The sequence below is a fragment of the Macaca nemestrina genome, chromosome 20 (genome assembly GCF_043159975.1).
Source record: "Macaca nemestrina isolate mMacNem1 chromosome 20, mMacNem.hap1, whole genome shotgun sequence".
In the NCBI taxonomy this organism is placed as follows: Eukaryota; Metazoa; Chordata; class Mammalia; order Primates; family Cercopithecidae; genus Macaca; species Macaca nemestrina.
The window spans coordinates 62725437-62747847 of NC_092144.1; the positions used below are offsets into that span (position 1 = coordinate 62725437).

The 22411-nt window shown below is 47.3% G+C and overlaps 1 protein-coding gene across 1 annotated transcript in view; it reads right to left on the bottom strand.

Moving 5' to 3' along the window:
• Nucleotides 1-13254, bottom strand: part of LOC105497042 (zinc finger protein 600) — a 46519-nt gene extending 33265 nt beyond the window's left edge. The window contains exons 1-2 of the mRNA XM_071086085.1: nt 12475-13254; nt 1499-1580 (exon numbers count right to left, since the gene is read on the bottom strand). Coding sequence (XP_070942186.1) covers nt 1499-1513 — 15 coding nt within the window. The 5' untranslated portion in view covers nt 1514-1580; nt 12475-13254. The remainder of the gene's footprint in view (nt 1-1498; nt 1581-12474) is intronic.
• Nucleotides 13255-22411: the final 9157 nt, after the last annotated feature.

Below are 22411 nucleotides of genomic sequence, written 5' to 3' on the forward strand. Positions count from 1 at the left end.
TGTAAACTCTGAATTGCGCCATTGTACTCCAGAATTAAGCCACAGAGCAACATCTTCTCTCCTCTCTCTTTTTTCTTTTGAGACAGAGTTTCACTCTGTCTCCAAGGCTGGAGTGCAGGGGCACAATTTCAGCGTTCAGTAACCTCCACCTCCTGGGTTCAACTGGTTCTCCTGCCTCAGCCTCCTGAGTAGCTGTGATTACCGGCATGCACAACCACACTCAGGTAATTTTTTTTTTTTTTTGAGGCAGAGTCTCGCTCTGTCACCCACACTGGAGTGCAGTGGCACGATCTCGGCTCACTGCAAGCTCCGTCTCCCGGGTTCACGCCATTCTCCCGCCTCAGCCTCCTGAGTAGCTGGGACTACAGGTGCCCACCACCACGCCCGGCTATTTTTTTGTATTTTTAGTAGAGACAGGGTTTCACCGTGTTAGCCAGGATGGTCTTGATCTTCTGACCTCGTGATCCGTCCGCCTTGGCCTCCCAAAGTGCTGGGATTACAGACGTGAGCCACCGCACCCGGCCTCACCCAGGTAATTTTTGTACTTTTAATAGAGGTGGGGTTTCACCGTGTTGGCTAGGCTGGTCTCGAACTTCTGAGCTCAAGTGATCTACCTGCCTTGGCCTCCCAAAGTGCTGGGATTACAGGTGTGAGCCACCATACCTGGACCAACATCTTGTCTCTTAAAAAAAAAAAAAATTTGGAGAAAGAGACATGTTGATCTACTCGTGTGGCTTCAAATGCATTACCAAATCAGATACGAAATATCTCCCCTTATTTGTCTCCTTTTCCAGAATTTACCAGATATCTGTGCACATTAACATATGTATTTCTTTTTTTTTTTTTTTTTTTTTTTTTTTGAGACGGAGTCTCACGCTGTCGCCCAGGCTGGAGTGCAGTGGCGCGATCTCGGCTCACTGCAAGCTCCGCCTCCCGGGTTCACGCCATTCTCCTGCCTCAGCCTCCCGAGTAGCTGGGACTACAGGCGCCCGCCACCTCGCCCGGCTAAGTTTTTGTATTTTTAGTAGAGACGGGGTTTCACTGTGTCAGCCAGGATGGTCTCGATCTCCTGACCTCGTGATCCGCCCGTCTCGGCCTCCCAAAGTGCTGGGATTACAGGCTTGAGCCACCGCACCCGGCCAGTTAACATATGTATTTCATATGTAGTTTCTCTGAGCTGACATCCAGATGTGGTCCCTGAACCATCCAGGCTGCCCAGCAGCACTGACATCCATGGGCCCACACTCCATGTTTATCCATGTCTGGGTGTGAGCCCTTCCCAGGACCGTGCCCAGTGGAGCCTCTTCCCAAGTTCATGTCACTGGGTCACAGGAGATGAAATCTCAGTGCAGATGACAGGAACTGAGGGCAGGTATGGGTGAGTGCGAGCAAACCTGTCAGGCAAAATGCTTCAGACTCAGAAAAGACTGGCTACTACAATACCTGGCATTTCAGAAAGGAAGGAGACAGATTAATCCCCAGAGGAACATCACTTCACCTGAGGAAAGGCCATGCCTGGCTCCTTTCCTTTCCTCTTCTCAGCTGCTTCCTCACGTAACCTGAGTCTTTAGAAATCAATCCTGTATGTGAAAAAAAGACTTCATGTTAGAAATGACTCACTCCCTTCCCGTGACAAAAACACATGAACAGGGGAGACCTCACCCTGTAGAAAGATGGTCCCCACTGCCCACTGCACCAGAGACCATGCAGAGATAAGAAAGCCCCACAGGAAGACCTGTAAGTGTACGTTTGACCCCGGTCTTCAGATCTCACTCCCCTCCTGGAGAAGCCCCCACACACGAGGCAGCAGGGGGCAGCTGGGCTGGACTGATCTCCCCTTCAGGATCCAGACCCATCCCTGACCAAACCCCATCCAGAGGACAGCCCCTCATCTCTGTGGATCACAGGCTGAGCTCAGCCCTCAGAAACGGGGGACACAGAGCTTCGATGCTCAATGCTGCACACAGATGACAACACCTGGGCCACTGCAGCTATTACTGAGGGTGGACTCCAGCCCTTCAGAATAAGAACCCCAGTAAAGCAGCACAAATGCTCTATTTGTAAAATGCTCTGCAGTCTAATGTGAAGCCAGGGTTGAGCTCCACTCAGAGGGGCGAGCCCAGCACAGCCCCACGTTCTGGTTCTGCTCTTCCCTTGGGGCCTTGTTCTCACTAGGATCCAAATAGCGGATGGCAAAGGCACAAAAATAATCAAATAGAACAGACAATGTGGACCCGGCGTAGGGCGAAGGCTCACCTGTGTGTAAGGAAAATGAATTTAGGGCCCCAAATCACTAAGCAAAAGGGAAAAGTCAAGCTGGGAACTGCTTAGGGAACAGGACTCCCCTTCTATTCAAAGTCACCCCTCTGCTCCCTGACATAGATGCATATCTGAGTGCCTCCTTTGAAAGGCTAATCAGAAACTCAAAAGAAGGACCCAGCAGTGGCTCAGGACTGTAATCCCAGCACTGTGGGAGGCCAAGGGTGGCAGATCACTTGGGGTCAAGAGGTCAACACCAGCTCAGCCAACATGGTGAAACCCCAACTCTATTAAAAATACAAAAATGATCCAGGCATCTACTTGGGAAGCTGAGGCAGGAGAATCACTTGAACCCAGGAGGCAGAGGTTGCAGTGAGCCGATATCGTGCCACTGCACTCCAGCCTGGGCGACAAAACAAGACTTCATTTCAAAAAAAAAAAAGGAAACTCAGAAGATTGCAACCATTTGTGCCTCAGTTCTCTGTGACCTGGAAGCCCCCGCCCTGCTTCAAGTCTTCCTGCCTTTGTTTAAAGTTGGCCACCATGCAGACCAAACCAATGTACTTCTTACATATATTGACTGATGATGCCGCATGTCTCCATAATATGTGTAAAATAAAGCTCTGCCCCGACCACCTTGGGCAAAATAAACTTTCTAAATTAACTGAGATCTGTGTAAGATTTTCTGGTTTCACAGCTGCAATGTCAAACGGGGGGCTGTGGGAGATCACAAAGGAAACCTGGAGAAGATGATATCAGAACAGGGACCTAGGAAAGAAAGGCTGCTTTTCACTTGCAGCTGAGGGGCAGAGAGCCCTAGACAGAGGGACAGCTCCAGTGAAGCCCCTGAGACAGGAGCAACCTCAGCCCCAGGAAAAGGAAAGCGATCCATGTGGCTGGAGCAGTGGAAGAGAGGAGGGCACAGGTAGATGAGGTCAGAGAGGTCCTGGGGGGGCACAGACCCATAGGGACATGGTCTTCAAACATTTTCTCCCACAACCCAAAAGAATTTTGAAAGTCGATGGTGATCCCTGCTATGCGGGGTTCTGAGGCAGAAGAATCCCTTGAAGCCAGGAGACAGAGGTTGCAGTGAGCTGAGATCGTGCCATTGTACTCCAGCCTGGGACACAAGAGTGAAAATGTGTCTCAAAAAAAAAAAACCAAAAAAAAGGAAGTTATGTATCTTCTCACTCCTTTCACGTATACATGTAAGTTTCTCTTTATATTATAATTTACAACACTTATAAATAATGTAACTTATTTCCCATATTTAAAACACATGCTGTCAAGTTCAGCTAAGTTACCAGAAGTACACAGTCACTCTCTTCTGAGATGTGCAGACTGTAAGGGAATGTTTGGGGGTTTAGGACATCACTTATGGACACCTGAAGGTGAGGCTGTCCGTTTGATGTCCCAGGAGAGAGCTGAGGAGACAATTAGACACAGGATTGTAGAGCTCAGTGGCGAGGCCTGTAGCGGACATGGAGTCGTGTAGGTGGGTTAAAGCTCTGAGATGATAAGGCTCAAGGTGATTTGACTAATCCCCTGTTTTTGCTCATCTTGTGTTTTTTTTTTGTTTGTTTGTTTTTTTAACATTTGGATAACTGGAACCCATTTAAAATTCGAGTTAAGACTGAGCACCCTAATTCTGTACATATCTCTCATTCTCCAATTCTCTCTCTAGTTCTTGTTTTCTTCTCTTTTTCCCTGGGATTCTGCTCCTCATTTTGTACCCCTCTCCTCTCCTGCTATGTATCCCCTTCTTCCCTCTATTCCTTCTCTTCCACCTCTTGTGCTCCATCCTCACAACTTATTTAACCTCTTTTTTTTTTCTTTTTTTTTTTTTTGAGACCGAGTTTTGCTATTGTTGCCCAGGGTGGAGTGCAATGGCGAGATCTCGGCTCACCGCAACTTCAGCCTCTCAGGTTCAAGCGATTCTCCTGCCTCAGACTCCCTAGTAGCTGGGATTACAGGCATGTGCAACCGCGCCTGGCTAATTTTGTATTTTTAGTAGAGACGTGGTTTTTTCCATGTTGGTCAGGCTCGTCTCGAACTCTGGACCTCAGGTGATCCGCCCACCTCAGTCTCCCATAGTGCTGAGATTACAGGCATGAGCCACCGCGCCCAGTCCTTATTTAACCTCTTGTTGCTCCTTCTCCCCAATCTTTTGATCGTCCTCAATCTCTATATATTACCACCTCTTCTCTTATCTCTGCGTCCCCTCTGCTTTCCCTGTTAAATTCTCTCTTCCCTGTTACACCCCCCGTCCCCACTCTCTAGCACCCCAGATCCCCAGGTGTCCTCTCTGCTGTGGTTCTCCCTCTGTTCTCCTTGCCACCAGCACCACTCTGCTCTGGCTTCAAATCCCTCCTCCTCTCCCTCACTCTGGTGAGCCTCCCTCTTTGCTGCCCCTCTCCCTACCTTGCTGTCCTTCATCTCTGTACAGCTAGCTTTTCTCTACGTTTCTCCAGTTGCTTTTCTCTTCCCGCTTTTTTTTTCTTTCACTTTTGCTGTCTCTTGGCTAATCCCTCACCCATCCTCTACTTTGCCATCTGTTATGGACCTTTCTCATTCTTCTTTTCTCTGTCTCTTGTTTTCTACTGCTCTCTCAGTCCCTCTCTCTGTCTCCTGATCCCTTTGGCCCACACAATCACAGGAGGGTTTGGAGTAAGCGCATTTTCCAGGGGGTGGAGCTGGGCAGGCAAGAACACCAGGTGTCATAGGACAAGCCCCTGGGACCTGCCCAACCCTGGCTCAGGGGAAGCGGTGACTGCGGAGGAAAGACTTGGGGAGCAGCAGGGTCCAGCATGAGGAGGGACGTGGGGGGCTGAAAGCGCCTTAAGACAAGGGTTGGACCTGCAGGATCCCAGGACCAGGCAGAGGTCGAAGCACCCCGGGACTGGGGCCGCGGTGCTGTGCTCCAGGGGCCGACTGGGGCGAGGCTGGGCAGCGCACAGGGCGGGAATCCACCTCGAGCCTGAGGACTTTAAAAATCATGGGGCGGGAGGAGTCAGAACAAGGTTTTGAGGCGAAAATTATGGCATAGGAAGTGTATACATTGCCCTAGAGCAGAAAGACCGGGACGGGAACAGCCTGGGGCGACTTCAAACCCAAAAGTAAGCAACTTCCGGACTCTTACGGAGACGTCTCAATTTGTTCTGGGTGAAGGAAGACAGGCGAGAATTTCCAGGTCCGTGGGGACCCCACGTCCCAGGGACAGAAACGCTGGGAACCTGGGAAGCCAGTGAATACAAGACAGAGTGAAACTCACGCTCCGCGATAGGACCTTCACCTCACGCGATCCGCTTCCGGGTTTGCGCGCGCAGGACAGAAACCAGGCCTGGGCGGAGCCCGCGAGCAAGTTAACGGAGCCTGGGCGGGGTAGGGGCGGGGCGTGTGGCGGAGAGACCTTGCCCTGTGGAAGCGGCGGAGGGTGGGCCAGGGGCGGGACCTGTGGGTCTCTCTGCCTGGCACCCAGAGCCTGTTTTTCGGGTTTTTGGAAGCGAGAGTGGCCAGGAAGGTTGAGGCATGATTCAAAAGCCCTGGAATTCTCTGGAACGGGGATGCAAACTAGAATGTGAAATGCAAAGCCCTGTCTGGGCGGAATGTACGATTTCATGCTGACAGCCCACAGAACAGAATAGACATCCTCTCCCTTTCTATTCTGCATTCACTCAGGAGGGAGGGTCCACCCTGTGCTCAGCTTCAGAGACTTCCCTAGGGCCTCCGCCTGGGATGCGGGACGGAGTGCTCAGGCCAGGGAGAGGAGAGGTCACCACCTACTGCTTAAACACAGCAGGGATGCAGGCACCAGACAGAAGCCTGAGGTCTCAGCTACTCAGGAAGCAGCCGCGGGAGAATCTCTGAACCTGGGGGTCCAGGCCAGCCTGGGCGACTAAGTAACACCCCTCCCGGAGGACTCCCTTCTCCGTCTCTCTCTTGCCCTTTTCTTTTCCTTTCCTTTTTTTCTGTTTTGATGGAGTCTCGCTCTGTCGCCCAGGCTGGAGTGCAGTGGCAAGATTTTGGCTCACTGCAAGCTCCGCCTCCCAGGTTCACACCGTTCTCCTGCCTCAGCCTTTCGAATAACTGGAACTACAGGCGCCCGCCATGATGCCCAGCTAATTTTTTGTATTTTTAGTAGAGATGGGTTTCACTGTGTTAGCCAGGATGGTCTCGATCTCCTGACCTCGTGATCCACCCGCCTCAGCTTCCCAAAGTGCTGGGATTACAGGGGTGAGCCACCGCGCCCCGCCTTGATTTTGTTTTTCTTTTCTAGCCCTTTTTAAATAAAATTTTTGATGGTGTGACACAGGGATCCAACATTACTCTTTTCCATGTGGATATCCAGTTAGTTGTCCCAGCACATTTGTGAAAGAAATCTATTACTTTCTCTTTTTTTACTTTTTTCTTTCCTTTTATTTTTGAGACAGAGTATTTCTCTGTGGCCCATGCTGGGGTGCAGTTGCGAGTTCATGACTCACTGCAGCCTCTGCCTCCTGAGTGGAAGCTATTCTGCCTCAGCCTTTGGAGTAGCTGCTATTACAAGCGCACACGGCCACACCCAACTAAATTTTGTATTTTTGGTAGAGACGGGGTTTCACCATGTTGGCCAGGCTGGTCTGTAACTCCTGACTTCAGTGATCCACCTGCCTCCTGGGATTACACTCATGAGTCACCATGTCTGGCCCAGGAAATATTCTTTCCTTCACTTTTTAAATGTGAGAAAATATAATTGAAAAACCAAGAGAATTCCCCCAAATGAGAAATCATTTCTACGACGATAATAGAGAAAGAAAGAGAAACTATTTTATTAATAAGCTTTAGAGCAGAATGTGGTGGGAAATAGAGGCAAACAGCTAAGAGGTTGAAAAGACAGAAACTTCAGTATTCTAAACAACCCATTAAGTACATGTTTTAAAGATAAACACTAATCAGTCTTCAGGGAAGAGGACTTGACAAGCCCTTGGTTACACACAGTTCATCCTGGCTGTACTTCGTAATGGAGGTGAGAATCTCTGTCAGCTAATTAGCTTCATCCCAAGGGAAGGGGAGAAACCCTAACACTAACCCTAATACAAAAAATTAGCTGGGCGTGGTAGCAGGCGCCTGTAATTTTTCTGTATATTTAGTAGAGACAAGGTTTTGCCAAGCTGGCCAGGCTGGTTTTGAACTCCTGACCTCAAGTGATCCACCCACCTCGGCCTCCCAAACTGTTGGGATTACAGGCTTGAGCCACCATGGTCAGCCAGGAAAACTCTTAGAAGTTGCGCCTGCATTCCACTAGACTCAGGTTGCAGGATGACATTCCTCTCAAGGCTCAGAATTATTTAAAGGTCCAAAGCTTTAAATTGGAATCATTTGATGTTTGAATTATTTAATTTCCTACTGAGACACAGGTATTATCTATCTGGTTGTATGCATTTTTTTTTTTTTTTTTTTTTTTGAGATAGAGTCTCACTCTGTCACCCAGGCTGCAGTGCAGTGGTGCAATCTCGGCTCACTGCAACCTCTGCCTCCCAGGTTCAAGCAATTCTCCTGCCTCAGCCTCCGGAGTAGCTGGGATTACAGGCGCCCGCCACCATGCCCAGCTAATTTTTATATTTTTAGTAGAGATTCACCATGTTGGTCAGGCTGGTCTCAAACCCCTGACTTCATGATCAGGGGATCACGAGATTGTGCCACTGTACTCCAGCCTGGGCGACAGAGCGAGACTCCGTCTCAAAAAAAAAAAAAAAAAAGAACTGACTTACAGTGTCGGAGGGTGAAATTAATTATGATGTCACAGATACAGTTAGGTAACACCAGGCAATACAGCAATTTTATATATATGCATTGCCCTTAGTTATCTAGTTAACTGTGCATAAAATATAAAATATAGAATGTGTACTGGGAAAATTTATAAACTGAGATCACAGAAAACATTGTATAAAACAAATTGCACAATAAAAACATAAAAGGCAAGATATAGGCTCTCTGGTCTGAATGATCATATTGGCCAACAGCGATGTTCAGAGTTCTCATTGTCCAATAGGATGTTCCTGAAGATAGTGCCTTTGAGAGAATTTGGTCACGGGTGTTGACTACATGTGAATAGGACTAGCGCTTTTATTTTTATTATTTATTTATTTATTTACTTTTTGAGACAGAGTTTCCCTCTTGTTGCCCAGGCTGGAGTGCAGTGGTGCAATCATGGCTCACCACAACCTTTGTCTCCTGGGTTCATGCAATTCTCCTGCCTCAGCCTCCCGAGTAGCTGGGATTACAGGCATGCGCCACCACACCCAGCTAATTTTGTATTTTTTGTAGAGATGGAGTTTCTCTATTTTGGTCAGGCTGGTCTCGAACCCCCAACCTCAGGTGATTCACCCGCATCAGCCTTCCAAAGTGCTGGAATTACAAGTGTGAGCCACTGTGCACAGCCAGGACTACCGCTTTTATAAAGAGAGACATTAAAGAGCTGATTGCTATTTCTTTTTTGTTTTTGTTTTTGAGATCAAGTCATGCTCTATCACTCAGGCTGGAGTGTAGTGGCATGATTCTCCTGCCTAAAGAGATTCTCCTGCTTCAGCCTCCTGAGTCGATGTGACTACAGACACATGCCACCATCCTTGGCTAATTTTTTAATTTTCTTTTTTTTTTTTTTTTTGGCGGGGGGAGACAGTCTCACTCTGTCACCCAGGCCGGAGTGCCGTGGTGCGATCGTGGCTCACTGCAACCTCGGCTTCCCAACCGGGTCCAAGTAATTCTCCTGCCTCAGCCTCTGGAATAGCTGAAATTAGAAGCATGTGCCATCACGCCCGGTGAATTTTTGTACTTTGGTAGAGACAGGGTTTCACCATGTAGGCCAGGCTGGTCTCGAACTTCTGACCTTAAGTGCTCCCAAAGTGCTGGGATTCAGGCATGAGCCACCACGCTGGGCTTTGACGTTCCTTTCTCTCTCCTTTTTTTTTTTTCAGATGGAGTCTAGCTCTGTTGCCTAAGCTGGCATGCAGTGGCACAATCTTGGTTCACTGCAACCACTGCCTCCGGGGTTCAAACAATTGTCCTGCCTCAGCCTCCTGAGTAGGTGGGATTACAGGTATCTGCCATCATGTCCAGCTAATTTTTGTATTTCTTTAGTAGAGATGGGGTTTCACTGTGTTGGCCAGGCTGGTCTCAAACTCCTGACCTCGTGATCCACGCACCTAGGCCTCCCAAAGTGCTAGGATTACAGGCGTGAGCCACAGTGCCCTGAAGTCCCTTTTAAAAACTACTATGGGCTTGGCATGGTGGCTCATGCCTGTAATCCCAGCACTTTGGGAGGCCAAGGCGGGCGGATCACCTGAGGTCGGGAATTAGAGAGCAGCTTGGGCCAATATGAAGAAACTCCGTCTCTACTAAAAACACAAAATTAGCCAGGTGTGGTGGTGCACGCCTGTAATCCCAGCTACTCAGGAGGCTGAGGCAGTAGAATCACTTGAAACCACGAAGCGGAGGTTGTGGTGATCTGAGATCATGCCATCGCACTCCAGCCTGGGCAACAAAAGCAAAACTCCCTCTCTTAAAAAAAAAAAAGAAAAGAAAAAAAAAAGGGCTATGTAGGCCAGACACGGTGGCTCATCCCTGTAATCCCACCTGTAATCCCAGTGATTTGGGAGGACAAGGCAGGAGGATCCTTTGAGCTCAGGATTTTGAGACTAGCCTGGGAAACATAGTGAAACCCGATTTCTACAAAAAAAAAAAAAAAAAAAAAAAAAAACAAAAAAAAAAACTAGCCGGGCTTGGTGGCTCATGCCTCTGGTCCAAGCTACTGAGAAGACTGAGGTAGGAGGATCACTTGAGCCCAAGAGGTCGAGGCTGCAGTTAGAGGAGGTCAGGCCACTGCACTCCAGCCTGGGTGATAGAGCCAGACCCTGTCTCAAAATATTGATTAATTCAATTAAAAGTATTATGTAATAACAGTGACTATTTTCCCACTTCACTGCCCCATGTCTTACCCCATCCTAGGAAAAGGGGAGGCAGTGATTGACAACTGAATTAGTCACTTCAACCTAGCTGAATAGGGATTCCAAGTGGAACATAACCTCTTATGCCAAGATTTATAGAATATACATGTCTTTTTTTTTTTTTTTGAGACAGAGTTTCTCTCTTGCTGCCCAGGCTAGACTGCAATGGCACGATCTCGGCTCACCACAACCTCCGCCTCCCAGATTCAAGCGACTCTCTTGCCTCAGCCTCCCCAGTAGCTGAGATTACAGGCATGTGCCACCATGCCCAGCTAATTTTGTATTTTTAGTAGAGACGGGGTTTCTCCATGTTGGTTAGGCTGGTCTCAAACTCCCGACCTTAGGTATCCGTCCACCTCAGCCTCCCAAAGTGCTGGAATTATGGGGGCGTGAGCCACTGAGCCCGGCCAATACACGTCTTACAGATATGAATTTTAAAATTCTCAATCTTATCTGTATAATTTAAACAAGTTTTTAGTTATTAGATTATATACACAGAAGTCAACATGTCACAACTAATCATATCCAATGAACTCACCCACTCATCTGAGCCCAAAGTCTCTCACCCTTTTTTTTATTTTGAGACTGCAGTACAGTTGCATGATCTCAGATCACTGCAGCCTGGACCCCCTGGGCTCAAGTCATCCTCCCAGCTCGGCCTCCAGAGCAGCTGGGAGTACAGGTGCACACCATTAAGCCCGGTTATTTACTTATTTTTTTTTGGCAGAGACGGTGGGGGGGGGGTCTCACTATGTTGCCCAGGCTGGTCTTGAACTCCTGGACTCAAGCAATCCCCTTGCCTTAGTCTCCTAAAGTGAGATTACAGGCGTGAGCCACTGTGCCCAGCCCCTCTTTCTTCGTTACTGTGCTTCCCTCCCTAATTCTGTACATACCTCTCATTCTCCCCTTCTCTCTCTAGCTTTCGTTTTCTTTTCTTTCTCCCTGGGATTCTGCTGCTCATTTTGTACCACTCTCCTCTTCTGCTGTTTATCCCCTTCTTCCCTCTATTCCTTCTCTTCCACCTCTTCTGCTCCATCCTCGCAACTTTTTTAACCTCTTGTTGCTCCTTCTCCCCAATCTTTAGATCGTCCTCAATCTCCATCTATTTCTGCCTCTTCTCCCATCTCTGCGCCTCCTCTGATCTCCTTGTTAAATTCTCTCTTCCCTGATATACTCCCTGTCCCCACTCTGTGGCACCTCAGATCCCCAGGTGTCCTCCCTTCTGTGGTTCTCCCTCGGTTCTCCTTGACACAAGCACCACTCTGCTCTGTTGCCTTGGCTCCAAATCCCTCCCTCTCTCCCTCACTCTGATGAGCCTCCCTCTTTGCTGCCACTCCCTCTACCTTGCCGTCCTTCATCTCTCTGTACATCTAGCTTTTCTCTACATTTCTCCAGTTGCTTTCCTCCTCCTGCTTTCTTACTTTTTTTCTTTTTTTTTTTCCACTTTTGCCATCTCTTGGCATATCCCTCACCAATCCGCTATTTTGCCATCTGTTCTGGGCCTTTCTTATTCTTCTTTTCTCTGTCTCAGGTTTTCTACTGCTCTCTGTCTGTCTCCTGATCCCTTCGGCCCACACAATCACAGGAGGGTTTGGAGTAAGACGCCTGCATCCCGGAGGAGCGCATTTTCCAGGGGCTGGAGCTCGGCAGGCCAGAAGATCCCACGTCACAGGACAGGCCCCTGGGACCTCCCCAGTGCGGCTTCAGTGAAAGCTGTGACAGCGGAGGGGAGACCTGGGGAGCAGCAGGCCCTGGCAGGAGGAGGGAGGTGGGGAGGGGGTTGCGCACCTTAGGACAAGGTTGGGTTCTGCAGGATCCCAGGACCCGGAAGAGGACTGGACCTCCCCGGGACTGGGGCCGCAGCGCGGCGCTCCAGGGGCCAACGAAGAGAAGGCTAAGAGGCGCCCCCTGGGCAAGAATCCACCTCCAGGGTGAGGACTTTAAAAAGCGCGGCGCAGGAGGAGTCAGAACAAGGTTTTGAGCAGGAAAACTACGCAACAGGAAGTGTATACATTGCCCTATAGCAGAAAGATGGGTGACGGGACTAGCCTCAGGGCGACTTTAAACCCAAAAGGAAGCGACCCCGGGGTCTCACGGGGATGTCTCAATTTGCTCTGGGCGAAGGAAGACGGGCGAGAATTTACAGGTCTGGGAAGACCCCACTTCCCAGGGTGGGAAGTGCTGGGGACCTAGGAACCGGAGACTTAATACAACACAGAGCAAAACTCACCGCGCGACGTGACCGTCTCTCCACCCGATCCGCTTCCGGGTTAGCGTTAATCTGCGCGCGCAGGACAGAAGCCAGGCCTGGGCGGGAGGCCGGAGGAGGTGGGCGGGGCCTGGGCGAGGTAGGGGCTGGGGGCGAGGCGGAGAGACCCTGTCCTTTAGAATTGGCAGAGGGCGGGGCCGGGGCAGGTCCTGCGCATCTCTTAGCCCCTCTCCCAGCGTCTCTGTCTTCAGGCTGTGGAGGCAAGAGGGCCAGAAAGTCTGAGGAATGATTCAAAAGCCCTGGAATTGTCTGGAACCGGGATGCAAACTAGAATATGAAATGCAAAGCCCTGCCTGGGCGGCACGTACGATGTCATGGTGATGGCCCACAGAGCAGAATAGAAATCCTCTCCTTTTCTATTGTCCATCCACTCGGGAGGGAGAGTCTATCCTGTGCTCAGCTTCAGAGACTTCCCTAAAGCCACCGCCTGGGGTGCGGGGCGGAGTGCTCAGGCCAGGGAGGAGTGAGGTCACCACCTGCTGCTTAAACACAGCAGAGGCACGGGGGTGGGAGCCTGAGGTCCCAGCTGCTCACGAAGCAGAGGCAGGAGAATCGCCGAGCCTGGGGTTCCAAGCCAGCCTCGGCGACAAGTAACACCCACTGCCACAGGTCTCCCTTCCTTGTCTCTCTCTTTCTCTTTTTTAAAAAAACTTTTTAAAATTTTTGATGGTGTGACAAAGGGATCCAACATTATTCTTTTCCATGTGGATATCCAGTTGGTTGTCCTGGCACATTTGTAGAAGAGATCAATTACTTTCTTTATTATTATTATTATTATTTACTTTTTTCTTTCTCTGTTTTTTCTTTTCTTTTTCTTTTCCTTTCTTTTTTTTTTTTTGTGTGTGAGTGTGTGTGTGTGTGTGAGACAGAGTATTTCTCTGTCGCCCAGGCTGGAGTGCAGTGGTGAGATCTCGACTCAATGCAGCCTCTGCCTCCTGGGTTCAAGCGATTCTCCTGTCTCAGCCTCGGGAGCAGCTGGCATTACAGGCGCGCGCCACTATGCCCAGCTAATTTTTGTATTTTTCGTAGAGACGGGGTTCACCATGTTGACCAAGCCGGTATCGAACTCCTCACTTCAAGTTATTTGCTTGCCTCAGCCTCCCTAAGTGCTGGGATTACAGGCATGAGCCACCATGCCTGGCCCAAGAAATATTCTTTACTTCGCTTTTTAAATGTTGACAAAGTATAATTGAAAACTAAAAACTCTTCTCCCAAATGAGAAATCATCTCCATGACAATAACAGAGAAAGAAATGAAAACAATTTTATTAATAAATAAGCCTTAGATCAGAATGTGATGGGAAATAGAGGCAAACAGCTAAGAGGTGGAAAAAGAGAGAAAGAAACTTCACTGTTCTGTACAACCCATTAAATAGAAGAGGCCTGTTTGCCGGCTAAGTCGGACTAATGGCATTCTAATTACTCAGGCTCAGCTCACAGGCTCCAATAGTTTCTCTGATACTTAAGCCCAATTAAACTTTGATACTCTTACTACAGAACAAATAACAAATGTGGGTATGAGAACTGGGATAAATTACGTGCCCCAGGCCAAGCTCCTGTTTCTTTTACCATGGTTAAACAAGGTCACACTGAATCATACCCTGATTTTTCAGCTAAATTACAAGATGCTGTTGAAAAATCTGTCTCTGATGAGCATGCTCAAGGTATTCTCCTTCGTATGTTAGCTTTTGAAAATGCGAACCATTAGTGTAAAATGGCTATGCATTCTGTCCAACGACAAAATTTACCTGATCACAAGGTGTTGCCTGTATATATTAAAGCTTGTGAAGGCATTGAATCAGACACCCACAAGGCTATTCTGTGGGCACGGGCTATGAAGGACACCAACCAAACTGGTCCCACTAATTCTTTTCTTGGAGCCCAGACAGTCCAGGACCATATATATGCTAATTCTTCTCTCTTCAAACCTCCAGAGTTACCTAATGGCTCTGGGACCAAACAACAATTTACCTATAATTCTTCAGGCCCTCCCCCATCCACTTCAGCCCCTCACCCTCCTGTTATTTTGGTTCCTCACCGGGTCCCTTTGTCATCCACTCAGACTACTTCTCTGTACCTTCTTCACACATTTACACCTGTAATCACCAGTATACTTCTAATTCTTTTCTAATAGCGGTAAACTTGGTCATACTTGAAAAAATTGCACTGTTAAAAACAAAAGCTGTTAAGCCAGCTCAACAAACACAGCCAAATGCTGCTGCTAGTGTTTGCCCATGTCACAAAGGTAAACATTGGGCAAATAATTGCTGCTCTAAATATGATATAGATGGAAACCCCCACCACAACACCAGGGAAATGGGGAGCAGGGCCAGCCGCAGGCCCCAATGTCAAATAGGATGCTTCAGACTCAGACCAAAGTTGCGTTTCTGCTTCAGGCGGTCCCAATGCAACCCCCAGCACAAACAAATTTACCTACAGCCAACCCAAATAGGTCTCAGCCTCTCCTTTTGTCTCAATACAATGCTTGTCCAACTCCACGGTAGGGGGCGGGAAGGTCGATATCTGTAGTACTATTCCTCTAAATTTACTACGTAACTCTTTGCCTTTAATTGTACCCATAAGGGTCACTGGCCCTTTACCTCAAGGTTCAGTAGGCCTGGTGTTAGGTAGGGCATCCACCTCTGCTAAAGGAATCACCATTCATACTGGTCTCATTAATTCTGATTCCGTTGATGAGATTAAATTAATCGTATCTGCCAAGGCTCCTGTTTCCATTCCGGCCAGCTTTTACTACCTAATATCATTTAAAACAAAGGAAATAAGGCACGTGGCCCTAGGATTGGCTCAGGTGGTGAAAAGGCCGCTTATTGGATTAATATAATTTTTTTTTTTTTTTTTTTTTTTTGAGACAGAGTCTCGCTGTGTCTCCCAGGCTGGAGTGCAGTGGCGTGATCTCGGCTCACTGCAAGCTCCGCCTCCCGGGTTCACGCCATTCTCCCGCCTCAGCCTCCCAAGTAGCTGAGACTACAGGCGCCCGCCACCACGCCCGGCTAGTTTTTTGTATTTTTAGTAGAGACGGGGTTTCACCATGTTAGCCAGGATAGTCTCGATCTCCTGACCTCGTGATCCACCCGCCTCGGCCTCCCAAAGTGCTGGGATTACAGGCTTGAGCCACCGCGCCCGGCCTGGATTAATATAATTTTTAAACAGCAGCCCACCTGCACCATTCACATTCAAGGAAAAAAGTTTGAGGGCCTGGTAGATACTGGGGCTGATGTTTCTGTTATTTCCTCTAGTTTATGGTCTTCCTTCTGGCTTAAACATCACACCAACATGGGACTAGTATGTGTTGGAAAAGCCGAGGAAGTTTATGAGAGCATATTTATCTTGCCTTGCACTGACTCTGGTGGTCAAAAGGGTACAGCTCAGCCTTATATCACTCCAGTCCTCATTAATCTTTGGGGTAGAGATTTACTGGCACAATGGGGGGCTGAAATTAATATTCCACATAATTCATATAGTGCTCCCAGTCAGCATATGATGGAAACCATGAGGTTTGTTCCTGGACTCCGTCTCGATCCAAAACATGAAGGGATTACTAAACCCCTCCCAGTTACTGTAAAATAAAACAGGGTGGGTTTAAGTTATCCTGCTGCCTCGGCTCCTTATCCTATCCCTTTACACTGGAAATCTGACACACCCGTTTGGATTCAGCAGTGGCCGCTCTCTAAAGAAAAACTGGAGGCTTTAACTCGCTTGGTTTCTGAACAATTACAACTTGGAAATGTGGAACCTTCTCTTTCCCCCTGGAATTCCCCTGTTTCTAGTAAAAAAGAAATCAGGCAAGTGGTAGATGGTAACCAATTTAAGGGCCATTAACGCTGTAATTAAACCTATGGGGGCCATCCAACCAGGCAGGCCTGCCCCTGCTTTAATACCTAAAAATTGGCCTCTCATAGTTCTCGATCTTAAAGATATTTTTCATATTCCTTTACATAAATTGGACTGTGAAAAATTTGCTTTTACTGTACCATCTATCTATAGTCAGGAGGCTGTAGCTCGTTATCAATGGAGAGTACTTACTCAGAGAATGCTGAATAGCCCTACAGTCTACCAGCTCTATGTTGGGCAAGTGCTTTCCCCAGTTCGAGCCCAATTTCCCCAGGCCTATATTCTTCATTAGATTGATGATATTTTACTTTCTGCCCCCACTGATAAAGAAGTAATTGACTGTTATCAAAGTTTGAGCCTCCATGTTACAGAGGCTGATTACACATCGCTCAGGATAAAATTCAACACACCACTCCTGTTCAATATTTAGGAATGGTGATCGATAAACAATGTATTCAACCTCAAAAAGTTCAAATTAGGAGAGATTCTTTGAAAACTTTAACGACTTCCAAAAACTTTTGGGTAACATTAATTATTGAAGACCTACTTCAGGTATTCCAACCTATGCACTGTCTAAATTGTTTTCTATGCTGCGGGGAGATTCCAATCTCTACAGTCCCAGGACTTTGACCCCTGAGGCTTCACTAGAACTGGAATTTATAGAGGAAAGAATCCAGACCGCCCAGTTATCTAGAGTACAGCCGTCTCAGCCTTTTCAGCTTCTGGTTTTCACTTCATTACACTCTCCTACTGGACTAATAGTTCAACATGATTTAGGGGAGTGGTGTTTTCTTCCTCATTCCGTGTCAAAACTTTGTCTGTTTATCTAGACCAAATGGCCACTGTAATTGGAGAAGCTCGGTGTAGAATACTTAAAATTTCCAGATTTGATCTGAATTTAACTGTAGTTCCTTTAAATCGGCTCAAAGTTCAAGCCGCCTTTCAACATTCCATACTGTGGCAAATTCACTTGGCTGATTTTATTGGCGTTATTGATAATCATTATCCAAAGAATAAATTGTTTGATTTTATAAAAGTGACGTCTTAACCAAAGGTCAGCCCACTCCTGAGGCCGTTACAGTGTTCATTGACCGCTCCAGTAATGGCAATGCTGGTTATGTGGGTCCTGCAGATAAGCTTATTTCTACCCTTTACACCTCTGCTTAAAAGGCAGAGTTAACTGCTGTCATTATTGCCTTACAGGATTTCCCTAATCCTTTAAATATTGTCTCTGATTCTGCTTATGTTGTACATGCCACTAAAAATATAGAAACTGCTACTATCAAACATATTGATATTCTGAATTGGCTTCTTTATCTTCAAGGTTACAACAGGCGGTTCACCAACGTAGACACCCTTTCTATATTATGCATATTAGATCTCATACCACTCTACCAGGACCCATGTCTGCCGGTAACCATAAAGTCGAGTGTTTGGTCTCTTTTGCAACCCAAGAAATTCAGGAGTTTCATAATCTCACTCATGACAATGCTGCTGGATTAAAAGATACATTTGCTCTTACCTGGAAACAGGCTAAGATTATTGTTCACAGCTGTCCTCAGTGCCAAGTTTTTGTACTTCCAAATCAGGAACCTGGCGTTAATCCCAGAGGCCTAAGTCCTACTGATTTATGGCAAATGGATGTGACCCATGTTATCTCCTTTGGCAGACTGTCACATGTGCATGTCTCTGTAGACACCTTCTCAGGTTTTATCTGGGCTACCTGCCAAACAGGGGAAGGCATGGCCCATGTTTAAAAAAATCTGTATTCTTGCTTTGCAATTATGGGGCTTCCATATCAAATAAATACAGACAAAGCCGCTGGATATGTTAGTAAGGCTTTTGATTTATTTATGCAACAGCGGGGAATTTCCCATATTACTGGAATCCCTTACAGCCCTCAGGGACAGGTTGTGGTGGAACGGGCCAATTGCACTTTAAAAACCCGATTGTCTAAACAGTCTGAACAACAAAAGCATAATTTAACTACCCCCCATTCCCAAATACATTTGGCATTATTTACTTTAAATTTTTTAAATGTTCCTAGAGATAATAATCTAACTGCAGCCGAACACCATTATAAAGGCAAAAAATTCTCCCTAAATGAAGGCAAGCAAGTGTTATGGAAAAACTCCCAGCCGGGCGCGGTGGCTCAAGCCTGTAATCCCAGCACTTTGGGAGGCCGAGGCTGGTGGATCACGAGGTCAGGAGATCGAGACTATCCTGGCTAACACGGTGAAACCCCGTCTCTACTAAAAATACAAAAAAATTAGCCGGGCGTGGTAGCGGGCGCCTGTAGTCCCAGCTACTTGGGAGGCTGAGTCGGGAGAATGGCGTGAACCCAGGGGGCGGAGCTTGCAGTGAGCCGAGATCGCGCCACTGCACTCCAGCCTGGGAGACACAGCGAGACTCCGTCTCAAAAAAAAAAAAAAAAAAAAAACTCCCAAACCAATACCTGAGAACCTGGCACAATTATAATGTGGGGGAGAGGATATGCTTGTTTCACCGGGAGATCACCAATCCCCTCTCTGGATACCCACTGGGAGACTCAAGCTTCATGTGAGTACTGACGATGAAAACCACAGGGAAAAGACATTCACATCACAAACCGCCCTCAGACGTGGTGAGATCTGTGCCAACTCCTTAGAAGCTGGCGCACCAAATCACAAGAGGTCTAATTCAATCCCCCCTAATGGCAATGGAGACCCATGTAACTAATCCCCCTTCTGATTAACTTTCTTTTTCTCCTTACAAACCTAAAAATCTCACCATTTCTATTAGCCTGAAAATAACATGCCTCTGTTCTTCTCTTCCTCCTTCAGCACTCAATCTCACCTACAATAGGTTTTATTTAATGATTCTCCTCCTTTTACTTTCTGTCTCACCAGTTTCCTTTCACACCGATTTACCTGCTGCACGAAATTATTCTTGTTGGGATTATGTGCCTTTTCCTCCACTTATTCGACCTCTCACCTCGACCTGCTGATCTTCATGGGAAAAAAGAGACAGCCCGCTGCATTGCAGGCTGCTGGCCAGATCCCACAACACATAAACACACAAAAAAACAGCTAAGCTAATTAAAAGAGAAACCAGGAAAAAAAACAAAACAAAACAAAAAAAATTATGAAAAGAGAACAAAAGCACTTTTAATATGCCTTTTATCACATTCAATGTAGTAACAGAGACTCAGTCACTTCTTACCCTACTTCATTTCCCCACTCTCCATCCCATCCATGAAAAGGGAAGAGGGTGATCCACAACTAACGAGTTAAGTCACTGTCCTCTGGCTGAAGACGGATTGCAAAGGGAAGCTCGTCTCTGACACCATAATTATAAAATGCACCACACTTAGACACAGGAGTCTTGTAACCCTGATTCTCATCTGCATAATTTAATTTTACATTAATTACATTGTAAAGAGAGGAAGCAACACGTCATCACTTCATCATCACATCCAATCAACTCCCCGCTCATCTGCACCCAGGGTCCCCTTCATCTTCATCACTGCTTCCCTCCCTCGTTCTGTACACAGCTCTCATTCTCACCTTCTCTGAAACTAGAATAGACTGGCGTGGTGGCACATGCCTGTCATCTGACTCCGTGAGAGGCTAATGTGGGGATCACTTGAGGCCACAAATTTGAGGCTGCTGTGTGCCATTGCACTCCAGACTGGGCCCCAGAGTGACACCTGTCTCTTAAAAAAACAGTTTGGAGTCAGAGACATATTGACTCACAAGTGTAACTTCAAATGCATTACAAAATCAGATACAAAATATCTCCCCTAGTTTGTTTCCTTTTCTAGAATTTGCCAGATACCAGGGCACATTAATTAATGACTTTCATATATGGTTTTTCTGATCAGGTTTACAAAGAGCTAAACGTTCATCCAGATGTGGTCTCTGAACAATCCCTGCTGCCCAACATCACTGACAGCACGGGACCCACACCCCATCTCCATCCATGTCTGGTGTGAGCCCTTCCCAGGACCATGCCCAGGGGAGCCTCTTCCTAACCTCATTCACTAGGTTATAGGAGATGGAATTTAAGTGAAGATGACAAGGACTGAGAAAAGGCATGGGTGAGTGCCAGCAAACGTGTGAGGCAGGACGCTTCAGACTCACAGAAGACTGGCTACCACAATACCTGGCATTTCAGAAAGGAAAGAGACAGCAGAATCCACCGAGGAATATCACTCACCTGAGGAAGAGCCATCCCTGGATCCTTTTCTTTCCTCTTCTTGGTGGCTTCCTCATGTAACATGAGTCTTTGGAAATCCTGTGTGTGAAAAAAAATCAGAGATTTAATGTTTAGAAATCACTCCCTCCTTTCCTGTGACAAAACACACACACAGGGGAGACTTTACCCTGGAGACGGATGGTCCTCTGCTGCCCACGGTCCCAGAGATCATGCAGAGATAAGAACGTGCCACGGGAAGATCTACAAGGGTAATTTTGACCCGTTTTCAGATCTTGCTCCCTCCTGGAAAAGTCCACACACACGCTGCAGCAGGAGAGAGACCTTCAGGGCACAGATCTGCCCTAACCAAACCCCATGCAGAGCACAGTCCCCTCACCTCCCTGTGGATCACAGGCTGATCTCAGCTCTCAACATGGAGGAAACTGCCTTGACGTTCAATGCTGGAGACAGATGAGAATCACCTGTGTCATTGTAGGTATTGCTGAGGGTGGGTCCCATACTGTGAAAATAGCAATCTCTGATAAAACAGCATAAAAGATGTATTTGCAAAATGCCTGAGAACCCCAATGTAAAGTCAGGGTTGAGCTCCACTGAGAGGGCACCAGCCCAGCACAGCCCCACCTTCTGGCTCTGCTCTCTGCTTAGAGACTTGTCCTCACCAGGATCCAGTGAACAGCGAAGGAGCAAAAAGAATCACACAGAACAGGCAACATGGACCAGAGGTGGGGGTGAAGGTGGAGTTGTCATGACAAATGGGGGGCTATGGGAGAACATAAAGTTCTCCATAGTAAAAGTGATGTCAGAACAAAGACTTGGGGAAGAAACTCTGCTTGTCACTTGCAGCTCAGTGGCCACAGAGTCCTAGGCAGAGGGACAGCACAGTTGAAGGCCCTGAGATGGGAGAAACCTCAGTCCCAGAAAAAGGAAAGAGGCCTGCATGGCTGGAGCAGAGAAAGCGAGAGGGACGCATGCAGGAGGTGAGGTTAGAGGGGTCCTGGGAGCACAGATCCATAGGGATGAGGTCTCCAAACATTTTTCCCCCACACCTCAAAAGAAGGTTGGAAATGATGTATTTTCTCACTCCTTTTATGTATACATGCAACTTTCTCTTTACAGTATAAATTACAACACTTACAAATAATATAATTTATCTCCCATACTTAAAATACATGCTGTCAAGTTTGGCTAAGTCCCCAGAAGTACACAGTCACCCTCATCTGAGATCTGTAGGACTGTAAGGGAATGTGTTTGGGAGTTTAGGAAGTCACTTATGGGCACGTGAATGTGGAGATGCCAGTTTGATGTCCCAGCAGAGAGCTGAGGAGACAACAGGACACAGGATTGTAGAGCTCAGGGAAGAGACCTGCAGGGGACATGGAGCCGCGTAGGTGGGTTAAAGCTGCGAGATGAGATTAGGAAAAGCAGTTTGTGTGGACAGAGACAAGGAGAGGTTCAAGACGATTTGAGTCTAATCCCCTGTTTTTTCCATTCTGGTATTTGTGTTTTTTACATTTTGGGAGGACAGGAATCCATTTAAAATTCAAATTACACCTGAGCATTACCCTCTCCTACAGGAAAAGCCACACACTATTTGGTGAAGTATTTCAGGGGTCAGTGTCACTCTGACTGAGCTTTTCTGGTCTTATTCCCCACCTGTACATTACAGGTTGTGTCAGTTGTTCCGAGCAGGAGACACTTCACTAAGGTATCCTGAGAAGCTCTGAGTTGAGTCAGGAGGTGTGGCTGATTCCCATGTGATGGCTGGAAGTGCCAATAGGCTGTGTTGGTTTTCCTTCTCTAGAAAATTCCACAATGGGCCGGGCATGGTGGCTAACCCTGTAATCGTAGCA